At 36.6% G+C, this 22958-nt stretch overlaps 1 protein-coding gene across 19 annotated transcripts in view; it reads right to left on the bottom strand.

The window, feature by feature from the left end:
* ROBO2 (roundabout guidance receptor 2) overlaps window positions 1–22958 on the bottom strand; it is a 1749879-nt gene that overhangs the window by 43259 nt on the left and 1683662 nt on the right. For 10 of the 19 annotated variants that reach the window (XM_040484189.1, XM_040484188.1, XM_040484186.1 and 7 more), the window contains 5 exons: window positions 15406–15448; window positions 13856–13983; window positions 7031–7312; window positions 6506–6631; window positions 327–483 (listed from right to left, as the gene is read on the bottom strand). In XM_040484189.1, coding sequence (XP_040340123.1) covers window positions 327–483; window positions 6506–6631; window positions 7031–7312; window positions 13856–13983; window positions 15406–15448 — 736 coding nt within the window. The remainder of the gene's footprint in view (window positions 1–326; window positions 484–6505; window positions 6632–7030; window positions 7313–13855; window positions 13984–15405; window positions 15449–22958) is intronic. The other 9 variants (XM_040484192.1, XM_040484200.1, XM_040484199.1 and 6 more) reach the window with 3 other exon arrangements.

The raw sequence follows: 22958 nt of genomic DNA, 5'->3' as shown, positions 1-22958 counted from the left end.
GTGGCTCTTTAGTTCACAGAGCTGTGGACATTTGCTTTCAAACTAACAAGCAATATTATAAATGGAGGCTGCATTATCATGATTGCAGACAATCTAAGGCACTTGACAGCCAAGGATTCTAGGTTCTCAATATGTGCTGTGTTGTATTTATCAGCTAAAATACAGAGATGGTGCAAACAACAGAAGTGGGGTTGTGGGGAGGGCAATGAACAGGGTGGGAAGGGGGCAGGGAAAAAAGTAAGAGAATCCCAGATAAAGACAAAGAAAACACAATACAGAGAAGAGGAATGCCCTGGGCATTCTGTTGGTATAGAAGACAATTTTACCCATTTTCTTGCTGTTCCACTGCGTAGTGTTCCAGCTCTGTTCCAGGAAGGGGCTGGACCGGGGGAGGAGGTAGAGGAACATTGGCCCAGGTCGATCCATTGTTTTTCTGAGGTTTAGAAGAGTTTTTAGTTTTCTTCTTTTTTCCACCTTTCCCACCTGCAAGTAATAATGCATCTATTCAGATATACCAAATATCAGAAGAAACACAGTCATTGGGTGGGAAGATGGATTTATGTTTTTAAAACACCACAATGAGTATATTACATTTGTTAAACGCTATAAACAATGAATTGATCTAATCAGAAAATGTTTTTATAAATCACTCGACATTATATTGTTTCTTTCCCAATGCATGAACTACCGTGCTGAATAAACCAAAAACATGGGTCCTGTAGCAAAAGCACACTTATTGATTTATTCATGTCTGCTGCCTCTACGTTTTCATTGTTACACAAAATAATGGGCCATAACAAATTCTTTCAAATGTCAGATTTTAGTGCGTTTATAATGCTCTTTTGCATAATCTCTCTCAGTGGAAAATGCAGTGTCTGAGGATACAGGCTAAACTTTTCCATTAGAATTTACTCTAATTAATCCAAGAGAGTACAGTTTTCTCTCAAAAGTGACTGATAAAAATCAATCAAATATAATCTGGGTACTTATAAATCTTTCACAATGAGAAGTTTTATAGAATTTTAAACTAACGAATGGCGTAGTTATTTTTGCTCATAGTGAGAGTAGTTCCCAGATGTTTTAAGCATAGCATTTTCTAAAATTCCAAAAAGAGGGGAAAAATTAATGAAAATGCAGTGATCAGTTTCACTACTATTATTAATACAAATTAGTTCATGCACAAAACATGAGCAAAAAATGACTTGGCAGCGTATGAACCAAATCTGAAATTACTGCAGCTTAATGAAATATAAAAATAAAATTCATCATCTGTATAGTGTCATAGTTTTCACTCTTCCAAAATTGAAGTAAATCAAATTTCTTCCTAGATGTGTCATGGTTGATTGTAAGAATAAGTACTTCTGAAGCAGCCTAACAAAGGATGTTCAATAGAATGCAAGTAGCTTTCTTCACTCCTACTATGGCTATCGTTATATTTCCAAAAATAATGGTATTGACCCCTTGGGCTTCATCTTTCTGGACCTGAAAGTTGTGAGCATCAAATACTTGCAGCAGGGCTCTCAATAGACAGACATAGTACCAGAAGTCTCATCTCCTTTCTTCAACCAACTGTTAATCTGCATCAGCGACTGGCATCAGCTAGTTGATGATCAGCTAATGGCATCAGCCAACTCAGAAAATTATGTCATTCAGTAATGACTTATTGGAGTGTCAGAAAGTAATGTAGCTGGTAAGCTGGGCAGAGACACTGTTGCCAATTATGGAAGTATGTCTGTTTTCTATGTCATGAGCACAGATTTAAAAGCTCATCCTTACAGACAGAGTGCTTTCTTCTTCCTTTCACTTCCTATCTTGGGCAAAAGGAGAGGCATTTAAGAGAAAGAACAGCAGGTATCTTCTGTTTTGAGTATAACGGCTTAATCTGGGGTTGAAGACTAATTTCTCATGTATCTGTATAAATTACTCAATAGATATCACTTTGATTTATATCTGTAAAACAGATATAAATTTCCTATTTCTTGGGGGTATTTTGAGGGTTGAAAGAGACAAAGCATGTAAAGGGCTCAGATTGTACAGAAAGCTCAATAAATGCCACTTATTATTACTCTATTTCATTTCCTCTATCTTAGAGCGAACACGGTTCTACCCATTTCTACAGCCTTTGTCAAGCCCGACTTCTCCAACCCCAGTGAGTATCCCAGAAATAGTCTGACTCTCAGAATAAAAATAATGAAGTTGCTTAAATATGTCTATACTTTTTGATATGTCTATAATTTTTGTGTTTAAGATGGATGAGCCTTGACCCTTTGTTTCCTGATCGTGCACCAAAATCACAAACCAGGATCGTATCTTTTGTGTAGTCTCAGAATTATATTTTAATAATTAAAAGAGGAATGGGTCGGGCTATGTGTTTTTGGTGGCTTTTCCCCTAGTTGGGCACCCTTTATTCCTTATATATTTATATGTGGACATTGGTTCCTTCACTCTTCACTTCACGGCACTTTAGAAAATGTTATATGATCACCACCAGAACTGAATGACACAAATAGGGAAGTTCTTCCATCTCCAGAAGCAAATTCTGTAACAGTAAACTTAATTCGACTAAACTGAAAGGGAATAACCACTTCACTCTTCACCTCCAAAAGAATGCTTTCTATCACCAATTTAACTAATTTTGCATTCAAATGTAGATGAAATAGTTAATAGATGATGAAACAGAGTTCTTTCTGAGTGTTATTTGGTCCATATTCACACAGTAGGACACACACACACACAAAAGAATGCAGCAGCTTTACTAGAAATTACTATTACTGGAGTCTGAACCCAACTCTGCTGAGTTCTTTTCCAAGTTCAAAAAAGGCATTATCTGGGCGCCTGGTGGCGCAGTCGGTTAGGCGTCCGACTTCAGAAATGTCCAATTTTCTTTATTATTGTGATTATTTTAAATTGATTTCATTGCTGTGTACAAATTAAGAAAATCATATAATATGGTATGATTAGATATTCACAGGGCAGTTTGATCTTAAATTTGAGGCTTAGAGGGGCGCCTGGGTGGCGCAGTCGGTTAAGCGTCCGACTTCAGCCAGGTCACGATCTCGCGGTCCGTGAGTTCGAGCCCCGCATCAGGCTCTGGGCTGATGGCTCAGAGCCTGGAGCCTGTTTCCGATGCTGTGTCTCCCTCTCTCTCTGCCCCTCCCCCGTTCATGCTCTGTCTCTCTCTGTCCCAAAAATAAATAAACGTTGAAAAAAAATTAAAAAAAAAAAGGCATTATCAGTTATTCCAAATATCAGACTTAAAAATGTTTGGGGAGAGGTGCCTGGGTGGGTCAGTTGGATACATGACTGGCTCTTGACTTGAGCTCAGGTCACGATCTCATGGTTCCTGAGATGGAGTCCCAGGTGGTCCAGTTCTGCACTGACAGTGCAGATCCTGCTTGGGATTTTCTCTTTCTCTCGCTCTTTCTCTCGCTCTCTCTCTCTCTCTCTCTCTCTCTGTCTCTCTCTCTCCCCCCCCACCTTCCCTGCTTGCACTCTGTCTCTCACTCAAAATACATAAATAAACATTTAAAAAAATGGGGAAACAAAGCTGATGCAAAGAGGGAATTTGTGAGGGCTTTCAATCCAATGTCCACTTTCTCCTCTTGAAAATTTCTGCTCTGTCATTGTGTGGAGTCTTGATGGGACTATGAATCAATATGTTTTGTCCTCTCGGGGAGGCTGGGTGGCTCAGTCCATTGAGCATCCGACTTCAGCTCAGGTTATGATCTCGCATTTTATGAGTTCAAGCCCCATATAGGGCTCTTTGCTAACAGTTCAGAGCCTGGAGCCTGCTTCGGATTCTGTGTCTCCCTCTCTCTGCACCAACCATCCCTGTCCCCAGCCTCGCTCATGCTCTCTCTCTCTCTCTCAAAAATAAACATAAAACAAATTTAAAAGAATATATGTTTTGTCCTCCTTTATCAATGAGCTAAGAGGTGGGCTCTTCACTTGGTGGTGGGCATATGAGGTAGGCTAAGGGTATTGTGTTTATCTAAGATCTAAACCTTGAGCTAAGGGAGCCACCACAGCTCGTTGTTGTTTCTTGCAACTGAAGATCTCAAAACATTTTAAAGTTTATGGGAACATATTTTGAAGACCGTCAACTATATTTGACCCATTTCTCTTCAACTCAAAATGTAAGTATTTAAACTGACATTTATGCTGAACAAATAACTTCTTTGTATAGAAAATTATAAAAGTAGCTCATTTTCGAGTTAGTAAAACACATAATTAAAAAAATACTGGTGTATAAAAATATTTCATTACCACTACTGATATTGTGCACTATATATATGTGTATATATAATTATGATTTCATATAGGTTTTGAGAAATCTGAGTTTTCTTTTATATTTTTTTAATGGTTAGATTTTTAACCCAAGTGCTCAAAACTTATGTATGGAATAAATTATAAAAGTGTTTCAAAGAGGATGAGAAATTCACTGAAATAATTCAGAAATGTCCAATTTTCTTTATTATTGTGATTATTTTAAATTGATTTCATTGCTGTGTACAAATTAAGAAAATCATATAATATGGTATGATTAGATATTCACAGGGCAGTTTGATCTTAAATTTGAGGCTTAGAGGGGCGCCTGGGTGGCGCAGTCGGTTAAGCGTCCGACTTCAGCCAGGTCACGATCTCACGGTCCGTGAGTTCGAGCCCCGCGTCGGGCTCTGGGCTGATGGCTCAGAGCCTGGAGCCTGTTTCCGATTCTGTGTCTCCCTCTCTCTCTGCCCCTCGCCCGTTCATGCTCTGTCTCTCTCTGTCCCAAAAATAAAATAAACGTTGAAAAAAAAAATTTAAATTTGAGGCTTAGAAAACATATCTATGATTATAAGAATAAATCAAATTCTGTAAGATTAAACTCAATTGGACTAAACTAGAAAAGAATAATCACTTCACTCTTACCTCCTAAAGAATGCTTTCTATCACCAATTTAAGTAATTTTGTATTCAAATGTAGATGAAGTAGTTAATATAATTCATAGATATATATAAATGTCACTCAGGAGATTAATGGATTAAAAAAAGCAGTAAGCACTATTGTGAATCAGGTTCTGCTTACAATTACTCAAAAGGTAACTTTTAAAACTCAGTGTCAATCAACATATACAGAATATTTAATGAGAGATTCACAAAAGGTCTTATGTAATTCATGGCTTAATATACATAGATTTTTAAAATATGTATACTGCTTGGGACTTTACATATCTGGAATGAAATAGGCCTAGGATACATTACTTTTTAATTATTCAGTACAATTGTAGGACGCGTTATAAATAGATGACAGTATAAATGACATATAAGGTTATTCAAAATAGCCTTCGATATTACTAAGCCAGTTTAAATTCATAACAGATGTTTAAAATTTTCTGGATTCTATAATGTATCTAATTCTACCAAGAGCAAATGCCTCATTGTGGAGGGAAGAGAGAGCATTAACATTTCAGACTGAAAGGGTTCTATCTCCTGAGGAAAAGTCATTTAGTAAATTTTACCCTAATGATGTAAAAGAGTTAACTCTTTACAGCTTGGTAGCTTGTGACATTATCATAATACACTATAATCCTTTACTAAGAACTTGTAGATTAAAAAAATTCATAGAAACAAATGGCATACCATTAATATGAAAAAATAAGCAAATGTAGTGGTGCGCACAATAGAAATGTGCAGATAAAGCCATCAGCCGTACAGTGTGCATGTTATGGTCGGAAGTTAGAGGGTGTCGACCACAACCTCCTTATTTTAGATGTGAGGATTCTTGAGCCTGGAGGATATCAGTGCTATTCACTACAATAGACATATATTTCTATCCAGTGAAAATTGGCCCTGAAGTGTGCTCCACAATGCCTACATTGTAGATTGTTAGTTTGTCTGTTATATCTCTGATAGATATTGACATTTACTATATAAAAGAATTATCGATATGAAAGATCATATTTTTGGGGGAAATCAACTGTGAAGAATAACGTCTGATATTAACATTCTTGGTTAGCACGGTAGAAGCACCTTACTCTAAATACTATCATTCGATAGATAATAAACTAATATTTGGAAAAAAATTGTCCAAAAATAAAAAGGCCCATCCCTGGAATGTTAATATTATGAAAAATGTCCCAAACAATTTGCATTTTAGCTGAATTTATCGTTGCTGACCATGTCATGGAACTGACTTTCCTGTATGATCCTTTTGTTTTAAAGTTCTTTTGGCTTTTAGGTAGGGTTTACGGCAGATCAAACTCATCTGCTCTTTCCTAAATAATGGTAAAATGATACACTATTTTTGAGTAAATATGGTGTTGTACCCTTAGTACATAGTGACAGTGATTTTTATTCCCCCGCCCCTTCCCAAAGCATGATTTCATTAGGATACGCTGCGATTGTCATTTGAAAGATAAATGCCTGACAGTGAGTTGTGATTCAGTATTTCTTCACGGCTGTTAGGAACACAGGTCATATGCTGGTGACAAACAAATATTTCTCCTTACTGTGATGAGACCAACCTGAGAGACTGCCACTCCTCTCTGAGCTGTTGTGAGAGCTGGTGGTGCTGAAATCCTGTGACTGGTTGTGTGGCATTCTATTAGACAATCCCTCAGCCAATCGGTAGTCAGGGATGTAAAGTAAGGCTAAGGGTTAAAGGGCAGAGGTCATAGTGGCATCATGTGATTAGTTCACAGCACAAGCCCATGCAGAACATGCAGTTAGCAATTCAGAAGCAGATGTCGTGGGACAGTGGAGGAATGTTTCCTCTATCCTGCCTAATGGAAGTTGAGATGGATTACTGATCACTCTATTGAAAAAGAGCTAAACGGATGAAACCGATTGGTGTTGGAGTGTGGTGGCAGTGACGGTGGCGGTGGTGGTGGTAGGGATTGTGCAAGGTACTGAATACATGCCGATAATATTTTTTTAGTTTAGGTGGTGAACCTGGTAATGAGCCACTAAACTGAACAACAAATACTAATTTCTATCTCATGCACAAATGATGTGAAGATAACTCCTCGGGTAATAGGAACCTGACTCACCATTGTTACCTTTGTTCTGATCAGGTAGAGAATAACCAAATCCCATCAGATCTGTTTTTTGCTGAATCGAGCTTTTCCATTGTGGGTCAGGCAGATCGACGGCCAATTCATGTATGCTATTGGAATGCAAGATCTGTGTTGTGGCATATGGGGTAGCCTGTGTTATCTGGCTGGAACTGTTGTAAGTGGTTTTGGTCGTGAAGTCAATGCTGCTATAAATGGCTCCATCTGAGAGCATTGTTGCTGTTTTATCCCCTTGGCCTGGAACTGGTGGCAGCACATCTGTGGTGAACATAGGGAAATGAAACAATTTAATGATGCGCAGGAAGCCCCAAACTATCAGGATTGAGGATGAAAAATAAATGTGTCACGCCGCACGTTTGCTTTTCAGCTGAGATGGGCTTTATGAGCCAATGAAGGGGAGATGATGTACAACCGTCGCCAAGCTATCAGCCTCAGTGACAGGCAGGCCTAGCGCTCGCCCTTCACGTCTCACTGCTTAACACATCCCTTCCCCCATCTTCTTCAACCATGAATGAGATGTTTGGGATATTTCACTACAGAAAAATGCTTTCGGTTGTGCATAGTGCTTTTAGAACCAATGGAGTCGTCAGCTCTTTATGGAAACGATGGTAAAAGTGATTCTACAAATTGTGGATGAAAACATCTTTTTCCACTTTACCCCAAAAGATATAGAATATAAGTGCTGAATAGACGCAAAATTTCCCAAAATTATACTAGACAAGCAACGATGGGATGCATTTTTCTAAAATCCCAAGTTGCTGTTTATCTGATTTGGTTTCACATTCTAGTATGGAGTGGAACTGATGGCAGCCTTTTTTTTTTTTATGACAAAGGAAAATTTTCATGAATAAGTCATTTTCACAATACAGCAGGATTGAACTATAGGAAAAGCAATCTGAGTGATCAGTGAGTTTAATTTATGCTACTAACTCTCAGTGAGTTTAATTTATACTACTAACTCTTAGAAGAGGAGAATTACAGTTTCAAGTTTTAATACAGCAGGAATAAAATTAAATTTTAGTAACAACACTGAATATCAATCAGTCCATTTATCTTTTGGTGTGCTGAATTATCTTTACACGATGCTTTCTGGTTCAGAAGTGCCATCTCTCTCCTGAGCTCTTATTTTTCCTTTTTTTAAGAAGAAAGATACTAAAATTAAAACAACAACAACAACAACAACAATAATACTAAATGGCAGATTTTCAATCATGTAGAGTTAAAAGTGAATCTAATTATAGTATGTTCCTTAATAATCTATGTTCTGAAAGCCACACTTCATAGGACTTTGGGTCATCAACCCACTTGATTTCTTCAATTATAGGAAATTTTCAACTAGTTATAGTAGTGTAATATTAAGTAATAAACCTAACTATTGTTGTACCAAAACTAAATTATCATCACAAGAAAAAGTGGAAGTAGAAATTTAGTCAAAATATCTTAAAATTTTTAGATTTGATGATACCTAATAGCACTTGAAACAAAGATTCTTATAAAAACAATAATTTGGGGGCACCTGAGTGGCTCAGTCAGTTGAGTGTCTGACTCTTGATTTTGGTCACGATCTCACAGTTCGTGAGATCGAGCTCTGCAATGGGCTCTGCATCTGTCACCACAGAGCCTGCTGGGATTCTTTCTCTCCCCTTCTCTATGCCCCTCTCCTGCTTGGACACTCTCTGTCTCTCTCTCAAAATAATAAAAATAAACATTTAAAAAATAATAATGATAATTTTTAAAGCTAAAAATTATCTTCTTTAGCAATAGCAACAAGACATGTATGTATGTATGTATGTATGCATGCATGTATGTATTTTAAGCTTATTTTTGAGAGAGCATGAGCAGGGGAGGGGAATAAAGAGAGAAGACAGAGAATCCCAAACAGGCTCTAGTTTCCAGAGCAGAGCACCATGTGGGTCCTGAACCATGAACTGTGAAATCATGACCTGAGCTGAAACTGAGAGTTGGAAGATTAACCAACTGAGCCACCCAGTCACCCCAGGAATAAGACATTTATAATGCATTTTGTGCACTGTATAATTTAGGTCTTTCAGAAGTCTGGAATTCCAACTTGCTTTACAATGATGTGGGTGTATACTTTATTGAAGTAAATATTTTAAATGCCTATCAGTGGATTTATTAAAGATATTCAATATATAATATTTCACAAAGTTTTATAAGCAAGTAAATTTTTTTTTTGATTTCCAGATCCCTTAACTATTTTTGTCCTTCTTGCTTTTACTTATAACTAGAAAATTTGATAATGAAAAAGTGTACTTCATTCTCAAATGTCAATATCATTTTCATTCTCAAAGACATTTCATATTTAGTAATATATCAAAATTATGAAAATAGATCCTTCATTCTGCAGACATTTTCAGAGTGTTGTTTCTGCCACCTCTCACATTGTTCATTGATAATATTAACTTGATAGTCAGGTTTCTCCAGCATGGACCCCAATTCCCCAAAACCTTGAACTTAAGACCTTCCAAAACTTTGTACTTAGACTGTGAGCCAGGTTAACTACAAGCTTTTGAAATGGTTACATGTTCAAATGTTTAAACATGGAAAGAAAAGTTGTCTGAGGATCTAAACCTATAGAATGTTACTCTGCAACAACTAAAGCTGAAGTGCTAGAAATAGAATCTTTCTCCCCGCTGGATGAAATTCGCCAGCCTTCAAGTCTAAGTGCTTCTCTATTGATTTGGGAGCTGCAGATTTCCTTCAAATATTATTTGATCACTCTTACATTTTCAAAAAATCATCGAATTATATTCAAACATTGAAATATTGGAAGACTAGAGATGAATATCTGGATGTAGGGAAGCATCCTATACCAGCTGGTTTGGAACTCTGGGCCACCCTTCCTCTAACAGATAGGACACGAATCCGTGCTTCCATCATTAGACAGGACCTTCCATTTTCCATTTCTTACAGCCGACATCTACCTTTCCTGAGTGCTTTAGGCTGACTTGCACTTGTTAACGGTGGAGTTTGAAACCTCTGAATTACAGAAACCCTTTCTTCCAGGTGGAATCAGTCATGATTCATTTCTCAGCTTTTAGCACCTTAGTGATCCATGCATTTTTTCCTTTTGGCCTGGTACACTTGCATACATGACTATCTCCCTCCTGCTATTGTAAGATACTTAGGAACAGGAACATATGGGATTTATGTCTGAATTTCCATAAATTCCTCACCTAGTGTTTTGCAGAGAGTAAGCACTCCCTAAATGATTAAATTAATATTTTACAGTTTGTATTGACAAAATGCAGACTTATGCAATAATTAGTAACTTTATTATTCAAAATACTATTTTCATTACATTTCAACACGTATTAGTATTCCATTCTTAAAAGGGAAATGTCAGTATCCACAATGATTCTTTTAAGTGAACATAGTTATACAATCATACATGTGAATCCCACCTTGAGAATTGCAGAACAGTGCATATAAAAGAACGTAGACTTTAAAATGTGTTAGACCTATATTCTATACCTAGATCTGAAGTTATTCATTTTGATAAACCTTAGTTTCTTGGCCCTTAAAATGTAAATATGATTATTGTCTACGCCACACATTTACTATGCAAAGAAAATGAAATAAAATGTACAAAAAATCCTACCTACTCCTGGTACACAGTAAATGCTTAAAACACCTATCACACTGAAAGGAAACACAGTAAACCTTGCAAACTAAGGTTTTGATAAACCTTAGTTTCTTGGCCTTTAAAATGTAAATATGATTATTGTCTATGCCACACATTTATTATGCAAAGAAAATGAAATAAAATGTACAAAAAATCCTACCTACTCCTGGTACACAGTAAATGCTTAAAATACCTATCACACTGAAAGGAAACACAGTAAACCTTGCAAAAACTTCGTCTTGGCCTTGATGTTCACCTGTGAAATATTTCATAAAAATGAGGTGGATATGGAAGATAAACCTTGAAAATCTGTAAATGTATCCTTTGACTAAATTAGACTAAATTTTAGATGTTAGTGTAGCCTGCTACAAACTGAAAAAACAAAACCAAAACAAAACATATTTTCCATCTTTAGGCATTCATTTGTTGATGTAAAGAGAGAATGGTGCACTAATCACCTACAAATATAGCAAGTAAAAGAGGCATCTACTGGGGCGCCTGGGTGGCGCAGTCGGTTGCGCGTCCGACTTCAGCCAGGTCACGATCTCGCAGTCCATGAGTTCGAGCCCCGCGTCAGGCTCTGGGCTGATGGCTCAGAGCCTGGAGCCTGTTTCCGATTCTGTGTCTCCCTCTCTCTCTCTCTGCCCCTCCCCCGTTCATGCCCTGTCTCTCTTTGTCCCCAAAAAAATAAACGTTGAAAAAAAAAATTAAAAAAAAAAAAAAGAGGCATCTAATCCTTGATAGATAAAAACTTTCAGAACAGAATTTTTTTTTTACAAAATCATTCTGGGTAAGGTAGACAGGAGTCATCTGCTCTCCTGGTGAGGAGATGCTCAGACATAGAACCCACTCATGGAAAAGTCATAGCCTGTAATTGCAGGGTTCAGAGTTTGGTCACTAGGGGAGACAGCCATTTTCAGAGGCTTTGGCAAGTAAGAATCCTAAATGGGGTGGTTACAGAAGCTGAGAAGTCATACAACAATATATTTTTTTTAATTTTCTTATTTACTACACTGATGGTGGGCACTGCTTGTCTGTCACGCTTTGTGCTAAACCTGTATATGTAATCACCCATTTAATCCTTATTATATACCTATGACACGGGGATTGTTATTGTCTATATTTTATTTGAAGAATGAGAAAAGGCCCTCTTTCTTAAAGTTGGTATTGACAGAATGCCGACTTATGCAATAATTAGTAGCTTTATTATTTGAAATACTATTTTAATTATATTCAAGCATGCATTGGCATTCCATCTGTGAAGAGAAAATGCCAGTATCCACAATTATTCGTCTAAGTCAGTATGTTTATGCACTCATGTCTGTGAAGTCCCCATCTGAAGCCTATAATAGTTTAGCCTAGCCCTGGGTCCAGCATTAATTCCACCTAGACGTGTAGAAATCCTCTAGCAGATTGAGCCACACTTTCTTGGCTCATAGCACCCCTTTCCTAATTAATCACTCCATTTTCTACCATAACTCCACTCATCACTCAGCAGAAGGCTGGATGACTTAACACTGTACTTGGATCCTAGCATTCTCCTCTTACAAATTCATTGATGCCTTCTGACTACCTTTTGGACAAAGTTTAAAGTCTCTCTGTGACTTAGAAGGCCCTCTGTTATCTGTCCCTCTGTATTTTTGTTGTTGTTGTTGTTGTTGTTTGTTTGTTTGTTTGTTTTACCACTTCTGCTGCCTACTACTTTATATTCACTAGGAAATTCATTCCTTTGTCAACTAAGTCTATGTCTTTCTTATTTATAAACCTTAAATGGTTGTTTCCTCTCTACACATTTTTCCCACAATTCTGACTAATCTCTACCCCTCCTTCAGATGTCAACTTAAACACACTCCATTCATAGAACTTTCTTACTCCCAGTGGGCAGCTTTCTCATGCTGGGTACTGGCAAGACAGCTCCAGTGCATTTACTATCTACAGAGCTTTCAACCAATGGAAAAGTCAATTATTTCTGCCAAACTAAACACTGAGACCACAGACTTCTCTTGTCTCATCTTTCTCTAAACCCACCAGTCTCCTTTTGAATGGATGAAAAGGTAGCAGTAGGGAGGCTGGAATTATTTATAGCAGGTCAAATTCTGCCTCCTTATAAAGACCTACAGAGAGGATCGTGGCAACAAATTTTGAAGACCTTAGCATATGAGCTACTTAGCACCTTTCTGTCTTTTATTTGGGCCACTCGTTAACAATGATAGAACTAGATTTAAGTTATCTCTCAACATGTCAACTCTCAAGAACTGTCTACTCTATAAGATATATCATGTGAGGATAAGGACCATCTCTCTTTATATTGATATTTTATTTTTAATATCTGTCATAGTGGCAGGAACACAGGACATACTTAATAAATCTATGTTGAATGACATGTAGAGAACTGAAATGACTAGTTCAAAATCCTAATTTCCAGTTAGCAGCATAGTTCCTGATTTCACTAATTGTGTACGAATAGTCCTAAAAACAAAATGTATTATGAATATTGTCATTGTGGTTAGTAATCACTTCCTTAAAGCTTAGTTTTATTCAAGGTCATATAGATGCAATAGTTTTATACATAAAATATTTAGCACTGTTCACACATGCGCTACACTAATTTTAATTATGGAAGAAAATATTCTCTAGTACATGTTTTTAAAAACACTTAGGAGGAGCGCCTGAGTGGTCAGTCGGTTGAGCATCCGACTTCAGCTCGGGTCATGATCTCACAGTGAGTTCGAGCCCCGCGTCAGGCTCTGTGCCAACAGCTCGGAGCTGGAGCCTATTTCAGATTCTGTGTCTCCCTCTCTCTCTGACCCTCCCCCGTTCATGCTCTGTCTCTCTCTGTCTCAAAAAAATAAATAAATGAGAAAATGTTTTTTTTTAATTTTTTAACGTTTATTTATTTTTGAGACAGAGAGAGCGCACGAACGGGGGAGGGGCAGAGAGAGGGAGACACAGAATCTGAAACAGGCTCCCGGCTCTGAGCTGTCAGCACAGAGCCCGATGTGGGGCTCGGACCCACGGACCGTGAAATCATGACCTGAGCCGAAGTCGGACGCTTAACTGACTGAGCCACCCAGGCGCCCCCCCAAAAATTTTTTTTAAAAACACTTAGGAAAGCCAAGAAAACAAATGACAACATTTTGAATAGCACAACTTACCTCCACGTCCAAAATTCCCAATCTCATTCGGGCCACTATTGCTATTGTTTACTGGTAAACTCGTGGCTGGCCACGAATCTGCAAGCCATGGATAACTGGGATCACCAGCATTTAGAAGACCAGGACGGCTAAAACAGAAATTAAAGGGAAATCAACCCATGGAGCTCAATGAAAGATTTGGACACTTGTCTCATGCACAAGATTAAAGAATTGAGGAAGCTTTTAATTCACTTCAAATGAAAATGTGTAGGTTCTCAAGAATTAAGGAAATTCAGTGGTTAAGACTGTATATAGCCTGTCAGTAGAAGCAGAAGCATTCTGCCTGGGATTCTGCTGACATCCAAATGAATTTAGTTGTCTGCCCTGAAACTGGTGGGAATTGGCAACATAGCAGGATCCTGAAACAAGGTTTGATGATAAATTGGTACCTCAAGGGAACAATTGCTCAGAGTGACTGCTCAGTATCAGCCATTTCCAGGACTTTGGGCTATTGCTTCCTCGATTCCTGCAGCCCCCATATTTATCTGTCCCCTGTAGGCTGTAATCCCTGTTATGAGCCCTCATGCTTGATTTAGAGGCAAAGAACTTGAAGAAAATTAATGAACAATATTTATATTGTTCCATCAATAGCACATTTCCAAATTCTCCAAATTGCAAAATATTAGGGGTATATGAAAGATCTTTAAGGTAATTAAAGATTCACTGTGATCTCATCCAGCATGTGAGTAGAGACTATGAGAAAAACTTCCCTCACATCATATTTAATAAAGAATTCCTATTTTTGATATAAAAGATGGGAATCCGATTCCTTTCCAGATTATTAGCATATTTACAAAGAAATAGCAACATCTATAATCATTGTACTTTATTTTTGATAGACCATTTGTGTGCAGTCCCTAAGAGAAACATGTGTTTCTATGGAAACTGCAATAAGAAGATCCAACTGCTTACTTGCTACATGCACTAGCTCTCATTAGACCTAATCTCTTTTTGCTAAAATATTGATTAAATGGGAGATTGGAAGTTATTACCAGAGCCTAATTACAATCTCCATATTGGCAAAGGGAAAATAGATGAGGATATATGGGTTTGTTATCAGCTTTTATCAATTTCAATTGAGTATCCAAAGTTGTGGAATCCAGTCCTATCAATCTACAGCCTATTCATCATCCATGAATCATTTACTTTGTGATCGATTATGTGTAATTGTTCACTCACAGCAATTTAGTGAGAGCCAATAAGGAGTCTTAAACAACAGCAACTTCATTTGCTAATGTCTAATTAATGCAATAAACATCCTGCTAACAAATGAACACATTCCTTGTGATATTTACTACTAATTTCTTCAGGGGCATCTGGGAGATATGAAACATCTGGACTTGATTCCTCTAAAGTGCACAACAGATAGATCATTAAACCTTGTGGTAAGCCATTTAATTCCTCCTAGAATTCTCAGACTTGTAAGTGATCGTTTATTACAATAATAGCCTTTACTATAGCGTTCTCATTCCTGATTAAACTAAGAAGAAGAAAGAATCTTCTTAGCATACCTCCCATTGCTCATTAGTCCTCCATCTCCTCTTTGAAATGTAACTGTTAACAAAAGAAAGACACACACAAGTAGTCAATATTAATTACGATTAATAACAGCTACATACTGGTCCTTACTTTAGGGCTGAGGCCTCTGGGATTGTAACAAAATATAAGTAACATAATTGTACAGAGAATAAGAAGCAGTGGTTTGGCCCAGGGCAAAGCCATCGTTTAATAAGACATCTAAAAATACTTCAAGCCAATTGTATGGTTAAGTCAAAAGGGCAATTTGTACTTAGAGGTCAAAAACTCTTACAACTGGAATATATAGTGGCAGTGGAAGATTACATGCATTAATGGGGGATTATCAAACCATGACTTTTAATCTTAATATGTGGATTTCCTAATTAGAAGGCACAACATAAAATGCACATAATAGAAATTGAAACAAAATCATTCATGGGGCGCCTGGGTGGCTTAGTTGGTTGTGTCCTACTTCAGCTTAGGTCATGATCTCATGGTCTGTGAGTTCGAGCCCTGCGTTGGGGTCTGTGCTGACAGCTCAGAGCCTGTAGCCTGCTTCAGATTCAGTGTCTCCCTCTTTCTCTGCCCCTCCCCGCCTCACACTCTGTCTCTCTCTGTTCCTGAAAAATGAATAAACCTTAAAAAATTTTTAGAAAGAAACAAAATAGTTCAAACAGGCAATAATATTCTGCCAGTGAAAAAGATAAACAGGTATTGATTGATGACATATTCCTCATCATCACAGATCCTTTGAAGGACACCATTAATCACTATGAGTTGAACAACTACGGTTACAATAGACATAAAGTATAATTAATAGAGAATCATGTGCTGAGTGCTTTGTTTTATCATCCAACCTTCACACAAAATAAAATCTTCAAATATTTGATACTGAGTCTATTTAAATTGTATGTAATAATTGCAAAAACTTAAGTCCTTTATAAAACTCTTGAACTTATTAGTCACACCAACAAGCATCCCATAGAATTAAAGCTGGAGAATCTACTCCCTCCAGACACTAGATTCCATTCCACAAAGCTATCAACATAAAAACGGGTTTCAAGGATTGGCCAAAGAACGTAAATATCAGTTAGGATCCATCATTTCTTTTCCAAAACCTTTGAAAAGCCAAACATATTTGGTATTCAAAATGTTTGAGATTTCAGAAAGGTAATATGATGCATTCTACAGAGAGGATCTAAGACAGAAACTCTATTCAAAGTTTTTTTTTTTTTTAAATATGTTTGCAGTAAAATACAAATATTCATGATTAGTGGGATAAAATCTATAAATAGTTTCACATTGGCATGGATCAAATTTTTCCTCTCAAAGAGTTAACTCTAAGATCATGGAAAAATTTTGCTGTTTAGTTTATGGATTGCAAAATGGCAATTCTGACTAAAATGAACATAGATCAGCTAAACCCATTCCTGGGGATGAAGGAAAAAACTGATGGCTACCAGAGGGGAGGTGGGTGGGAGGAAGGGGGAAATAGGTTATGGGGATTAAGGAGGGCATTTGCTCTGCTGAGCACCGGGTATCGTATGGAAGTATTGGATCACTATATTGTACAACTGAAACTAATATTACATTGCATGTTAAATAACTGGAATTTAAATAAACACTAGAAACATTAAAAAAAAACAAGAAAAAAAAAACATTGCATAGATGTGAATCCAATATATCCCATATTTGGAATCTACAAATTATATTTACCACGATTTCCTAATGAGTAAATGTAAAAATAAAAGTTTATGAATTGATTCATATATATGTATATTCATACATATATATATGCATATATATATATATATATTTTTTTTAATTTGGTAGGCAGAGAGAGCACTAGTAGGGGACAGGGACAGAGGGAGAAAAAGAAGAAACTTAAGCAGGCTCCATGCTCAGTGTGGAGCCCAGTGTGGGGCTTGATCCCTAGACCCTGGGATCATGACCTGAGCTGAAATCAAGAGTCAAATGCTCAACTGACTGAGTCATAATGTTAGGGGACATTATTCCCCCCAAGAATTGATTCATATCTTAAATACATAGAGCCTATATTGTCACTTAAAATATACAGACAGTAAATCATTTTAATTTGAATAATCTCTCCATAATTCATTTTTCCTCAAGTTTTTGCTATGAAATATGATTGCTCTTTAAATTTTGTCAATTTTCAAATGCAGTTCCCCAGTCCCTTCCCTAAGGTCATCCAAGGACATATCTCTCACAACATCATAATTAGGTGACATGATCATGATCATGATTCCCAGGGTCTGTCAGGACTTCAGAAACATCTTGCTGGCACCTGAACTACATTGCCTCCTCAATTTTTCCGGTAACATCTCAAGTTCATTACAAAACAGTCCTGACATATCCTTTGCGTCTGCCCAGAACTGGCTTTGGACATCTCCTCAGAGAAGATGAAAGGACACTGATCGCTACTCTACTTCCTGACAAGCTCGCTTAAGTGACGGGAGACAAGAATCAGCAGTGGCCCATACCACATTTGGTCCCATTAATAATTGCCTTTAACAAAAACAAAAAAAGGATTAATTTGAAACAATTGATAAAAAAATATTGAGCACTGGAGCTATTAAATAAAGTCCTGATTAAGGAAAAAAATGTGCACACAAAATGTGAAAACAGTACAGCTAATTAGCTTTTTTCCATGGGATGTGACTTTCTAGTTATGTGTTTTTTTTTAATGGGCTATCAAGTGAATGTTTTACTTTACTAAAAGAGAGTTAAGATAATGTTGTGTTAAGATAATGTTGTGAATATCATTGTGAATATGCAAATAAGCAGGCACTGATAGGCTGCACCTCAAAATGTGCTATTTCGAAGATCTGTGGAAACAAGCTAAGTATTTTTCCTAATTTAGATGCTCCTCCGTCCCTATCCAAACTTTCCGTTATTGTTAGAGCAATAAGTGATATTAGAGGGGAAAAAAAAAGGCAACTGAAGCAGAGGCCCAAAAATTAAGTTGTACTTTTATATACTACTGGTAAATTCTTCATAAAATATGAATTTTAAAGTTATAAGGCCACACTCAATATTTTACCAAACAGAGAGCATTCAAATGGCCACTAAGCCCTGAAAGGATGCTCAGCATCACTGAATATCAGGGAAATAAAAATCAAAATTACAATGAGACACTACTTCACATCCATCAGGATGGCTACTATGCAAGACACAATAAATAACAAGTCTCGGCAAGGAGAGAAATTGGAACTGTAGTGAAATTGGAACGGGTGGCTCCTCAAAATTTAAAAATATAAAATTACCATATGATCCAACAATTCCATTTCTGAGTATATACCCAAAATAACTGAAAGCAAGGTCTCAAAAGATATTTGTAGACCCATGTCCATAGTACTGTTATTCACAATAGGTAAAACTTGGAAGCAATCAAAATGTCCATAGATGGATGGATAGATACGAAAAATGGTTTTATATACACACAATTCAGCTATAAGAAAGGAGAGAATTCTGACATGCTAAAACCTGGGTGAACTTGAGGACATTATGCTAAGTGATATAAATCAGTCACAAAAAGGCAAGTACTATATGATTCCACTAATAGGAGGAAGTTGGAGCAGCCAAAATCATAGACAGGAAGTAGAAAGGTGATTTCCAGGGATTAGAGCAGTGGAGGGGGAATGGGGTGTTATTATTTACAGGGTATAAAGTTTCAATTTGAAGATGAAAAAAATTTTGGAGGTGGATGGTGGTGATGATCGCACATCATGAATGGTTTTAATGATACCACTCTGTATACTTAAATATAGTCAAAATAGTATCTTTTATGTTATATGTATTTTAACACATAGAATACTGGGGAAATATCATCAGGGTTAAATTAAAGACGTGTTAGAGAATGGAGTCTATGCTAAGGACTCTATGCTAAATGTTGTGAGTAAAATATATTTAAATTTCAAAGCATTTAGGACATATCCATTTTCAATTTGTGTTCCAGTCATCATTAAAATACGTTTTCAAATGTTTCTAGACCTCTTTTGGCAAAATATTCCATACAGACTCTTATCTTTGCACCTCTGCATACGAACTGTACAAAGGCAAAAATAAACAGGACATTATATAAATGCATGACCAACTTAAACTGGTCCAGAAGCAGAATTTGGTATACATGAAAATTCTCTATTTTGTATGCTTCCATGACAAAAGAAACCCAAAAAACAAACAAACAAACAAAAAAAGAAACCCTAACTATAAAATGTTCGATTAGTTATCTTTGTAAAGAAAGAAAAAAAATATGACAAATATTCAAGTTTTCTTTTTTACCACATACTCCAAACTTCTGGATTTGTTCCATCTTGAAAAGTAGACCAAAAGTAACTTTGTTGCATTAGACCATGAAATGAAAAGTAGACTAGAAATAAGGACAAGCAATTAGAACTCACAAATAGAAGTCATATATGGTGTTTTGATTAGCATTTTTCTCCTGTCTTTTTTCGTTTTCTTTCTTTCTTCCTTCTTTCCTCCCCCATCCTCCTTCTTTCTTTTCTCCTTTCCTCCCTTCCTCTCTTTCTTCCTTCCTTCCCTGCTCCCTCCCTCCCTTCCTTCTTTCCTCTCTTTCTTTTCTTTCTTTCTTTCTTTCTTTCTTTTTTTCTTTCCTTCCTTCCTTCCTTCCTTCCTTCCTTCCTTCCTTCCTTCCAGAGGGGGGAAAAATAAATGCCACAGAAAATTGCAAGCTATTTCTTCTGATTTGATTTGGCTTTCATTTCAAAAAGATGTTGAACTTCCTTGAATTTAAAAGCAAGAGGGAGGGAAAGAGAGGTCGTTGGAAAATTTGGCCCTAGTCATGATTTTGATAATCACAGTGTAATAACGTTGTGCGTACCAGAGATAAATTTGAAATAAGTGTGAATCTTTACCAGGAACGAGTCCCGGCTAGTATATAAAGTTAAGAACTTCAGGGAACAACATATAGAAGGTTTTTTTTGGTTTTTTTTTTTTGTTGTTGTTGTTTTTTGTTTTTTTTAATCTAAAGCTAACTGGATCATGCTAAGATGTCCAAAAAGTTCTACAGACACCACAATCTGAAACGTTTTAGAATTGCATTAAATATTTTGAATTTATTGCAATATTTATAAAGGAAATAAGGTAAAGAGATTTTGCAAGTTTATGTCATACAGAAAGTACCTCTACTATTATCTGACAGGATTAATCCTAATCTCATGCCTGCTAGAATTGAGGGGGAAGGGAAATGTAACTATGTGGTAAATTGACATTTTGAGGTAAGGAAGCTTTCAGAGTGCCTATCTCTAGTAGGCCACATTTTCCTACTCCAAATGGAAACTTTAATGTTGCCAGCCAAGCCTCATTCCCTCTCCTGATAAGCTAGTTCTCAAATATGAATGTAGATTAATCCTCTTTTAATAAGCATTAACTCAGCCCAGAAAATCAGAGTATAAAAATTCCATCAAATCTTTTAGCTCTCTTTGGATAGTTTTGTCAAATAATTTATATTTTACCAACAGTTTTAAAGCTATGTAAGAAGTGTTTAGCATTTCATAATTTGCTTACTCAATAATATATTGTTTATATTTACTGAGTTTCATAAAGCCTGTTATTCTCAGATGTAATATAATACTTATAAAGTATCACTCACCCCTTTAGGTGCAAAATATATACTTTCATTAAAAAGTTGATAACTTAAAAATTGTGAATAAGAAAAGTGAACAATGTAAGTTTGAAAAGAGTCATTAGCCTTCATGAGGATTATAAAGTGGATATATATGAGTATGTATATTATATATACATATAGCTACATAGACCTCTCCTGTGAGCTACATGGTTTTTATTCAAACTTACGTTGTTTATTTATCTATTCACAAATACTGTTATACCTGTGATCAAACATTTACTCCAGATTCAAAAATCACCTCATATGCTCTGTTTTTTTCTGCCCAAATCTTTTTACAACTCATTTGATGTTACAACAATTCAAGTGGTGAATTAGTCGAGCAGTCATGAGCCTCACAAGCAGTGACAAGTAGACTTTTAGTGCTCAATGGAGCGTAAGATAAATAACATTGTATGATGCTGTATGAAAGTATAAAATGATTTCACATAGAATATAAGGATTCCCTTTTTTGTTGTTGTTCAAGCTGCCTTTCTTTGCACCATATGCAAAGAGGTGACATGTGATTGTATCTGAAGAATTAAAGAAAGGATAAATAGGAAACAATTGAATAAGAAGTTAGCATGTAACATTGCCTGGGGAAATCTCCACTATCTGCTACGTAAAGAAACAAAGTATATTCAGGCCAAATTCTCCTCTCAGATCATTTAAATATATGTTTGCATTTAATTCATTATTTTAAGGTTATTTATTTATTTTGAGACAGCGGGAGTGTCAGAGAGAGAGAGAGAGGAGGAGAGAAAAGCCCAAGCAGGCTCTGTGCTGCCATGGGGCTTGAACCCAGAAATCGTGAGATCATGACCCGAGCTGAAGAGTAGGACACTTAACCAACTAAGCCACCCAAGCGCCCCTGCATTTGATACTTGATATTCATTTTTACAATGTAAGGTGTCATTCACTAGTGTTCTATGATAAATATGTTAAATCCTCCAATATATGAAAAATATCAATACTGAGTAGCATGTTTTTATTTTATTTCCTTCTAAACATTCAAATATAATTTTCCACATGACAGATACACAAAGATTAGCTTTAAAAAAAGTCAGTAAGTTTTTGCCTGCACAGGGTGAGTGGAAGGCTGCCTGCTGAGAGTTAGAATTTCCAACCTGAAAGATATTGAAATGTCTTCCCACTAGTTAAAATCTTCCCTGTTCTACTTCTAGTGGTAAGAGGAGATTTGGAATGAAGCAGAGAAAAGGGAGTGCCGAAATCAAATTTTACCTGCTTTACAATTCTACTTAGAGTCAGTCAAGCTTTATTAAAATGCATGTATAGGGGCAGCTGGGTGATTCAGTTGGTCAAGCATCTGACTTCGGCTCAGGTCATGATCTCAAGGTTCCTGAGTTTGAGCCCCGCATCAGGTGAGCTTCAGCCTCCCCCCCCAACATAGGGTGAGTTCAAGTCTCCCTTTGGGTGAGCACGGATGCCCCACTGGGTGAGATCGAGACCCGCGTCAGGAGCCTCACTTTGGGCTCCATGCTGATGGTGCAGAGCCTGTGTGAGATTCTCTCTCTCTTGCCTTCTCTCTGCCCCTTACTCAGTTGCACCCTCTCTCTCTCTCAAAAAAAAAAAAAAAAAAAAAAGTAAATAAAACAAAATAAAATAAAATGTGTGTATATATGCAAATTGCACGAAATATATATTATATCTTAATATATATAAATTGCACCAGATGTTTAAGTATAATCCAAGATCACAACTGAGGTTGGAAAGAAAGGAAATATCTTATGTTACAAAATTAATCTAAATACTTATCCCAAAATAGACTTTTTGTTTATTTAGGGAAAAAAATTACCAATGCTCTCATGAATTAACAATAAAGTTTGGACACTATATAGACATTACCATGCAGTAAAAATGTGAAAACAGTAGGCTTTCCAT

The sequence above is a fragment of the Herpailurus yagouaroundi genome, unplaced genomic scaffold (assembly GCF_014898765.1).
Source record: "Herpailurus yagouaroundi ecotype Mexico unplaced genomic scaffold, PumYag 162, whole genome shotgun sequence".
Classification (NCBI taxonomy): domain Eukaryota; kingdom Metazoa; phylum Chordata; class Mammalia; order Carnivora; family Felidae; genus Herpailurus; species Herpailurus yagouaroundi.
This window is presented reverse-complemented; position numbering and strand designations above follow the sequence as displayed.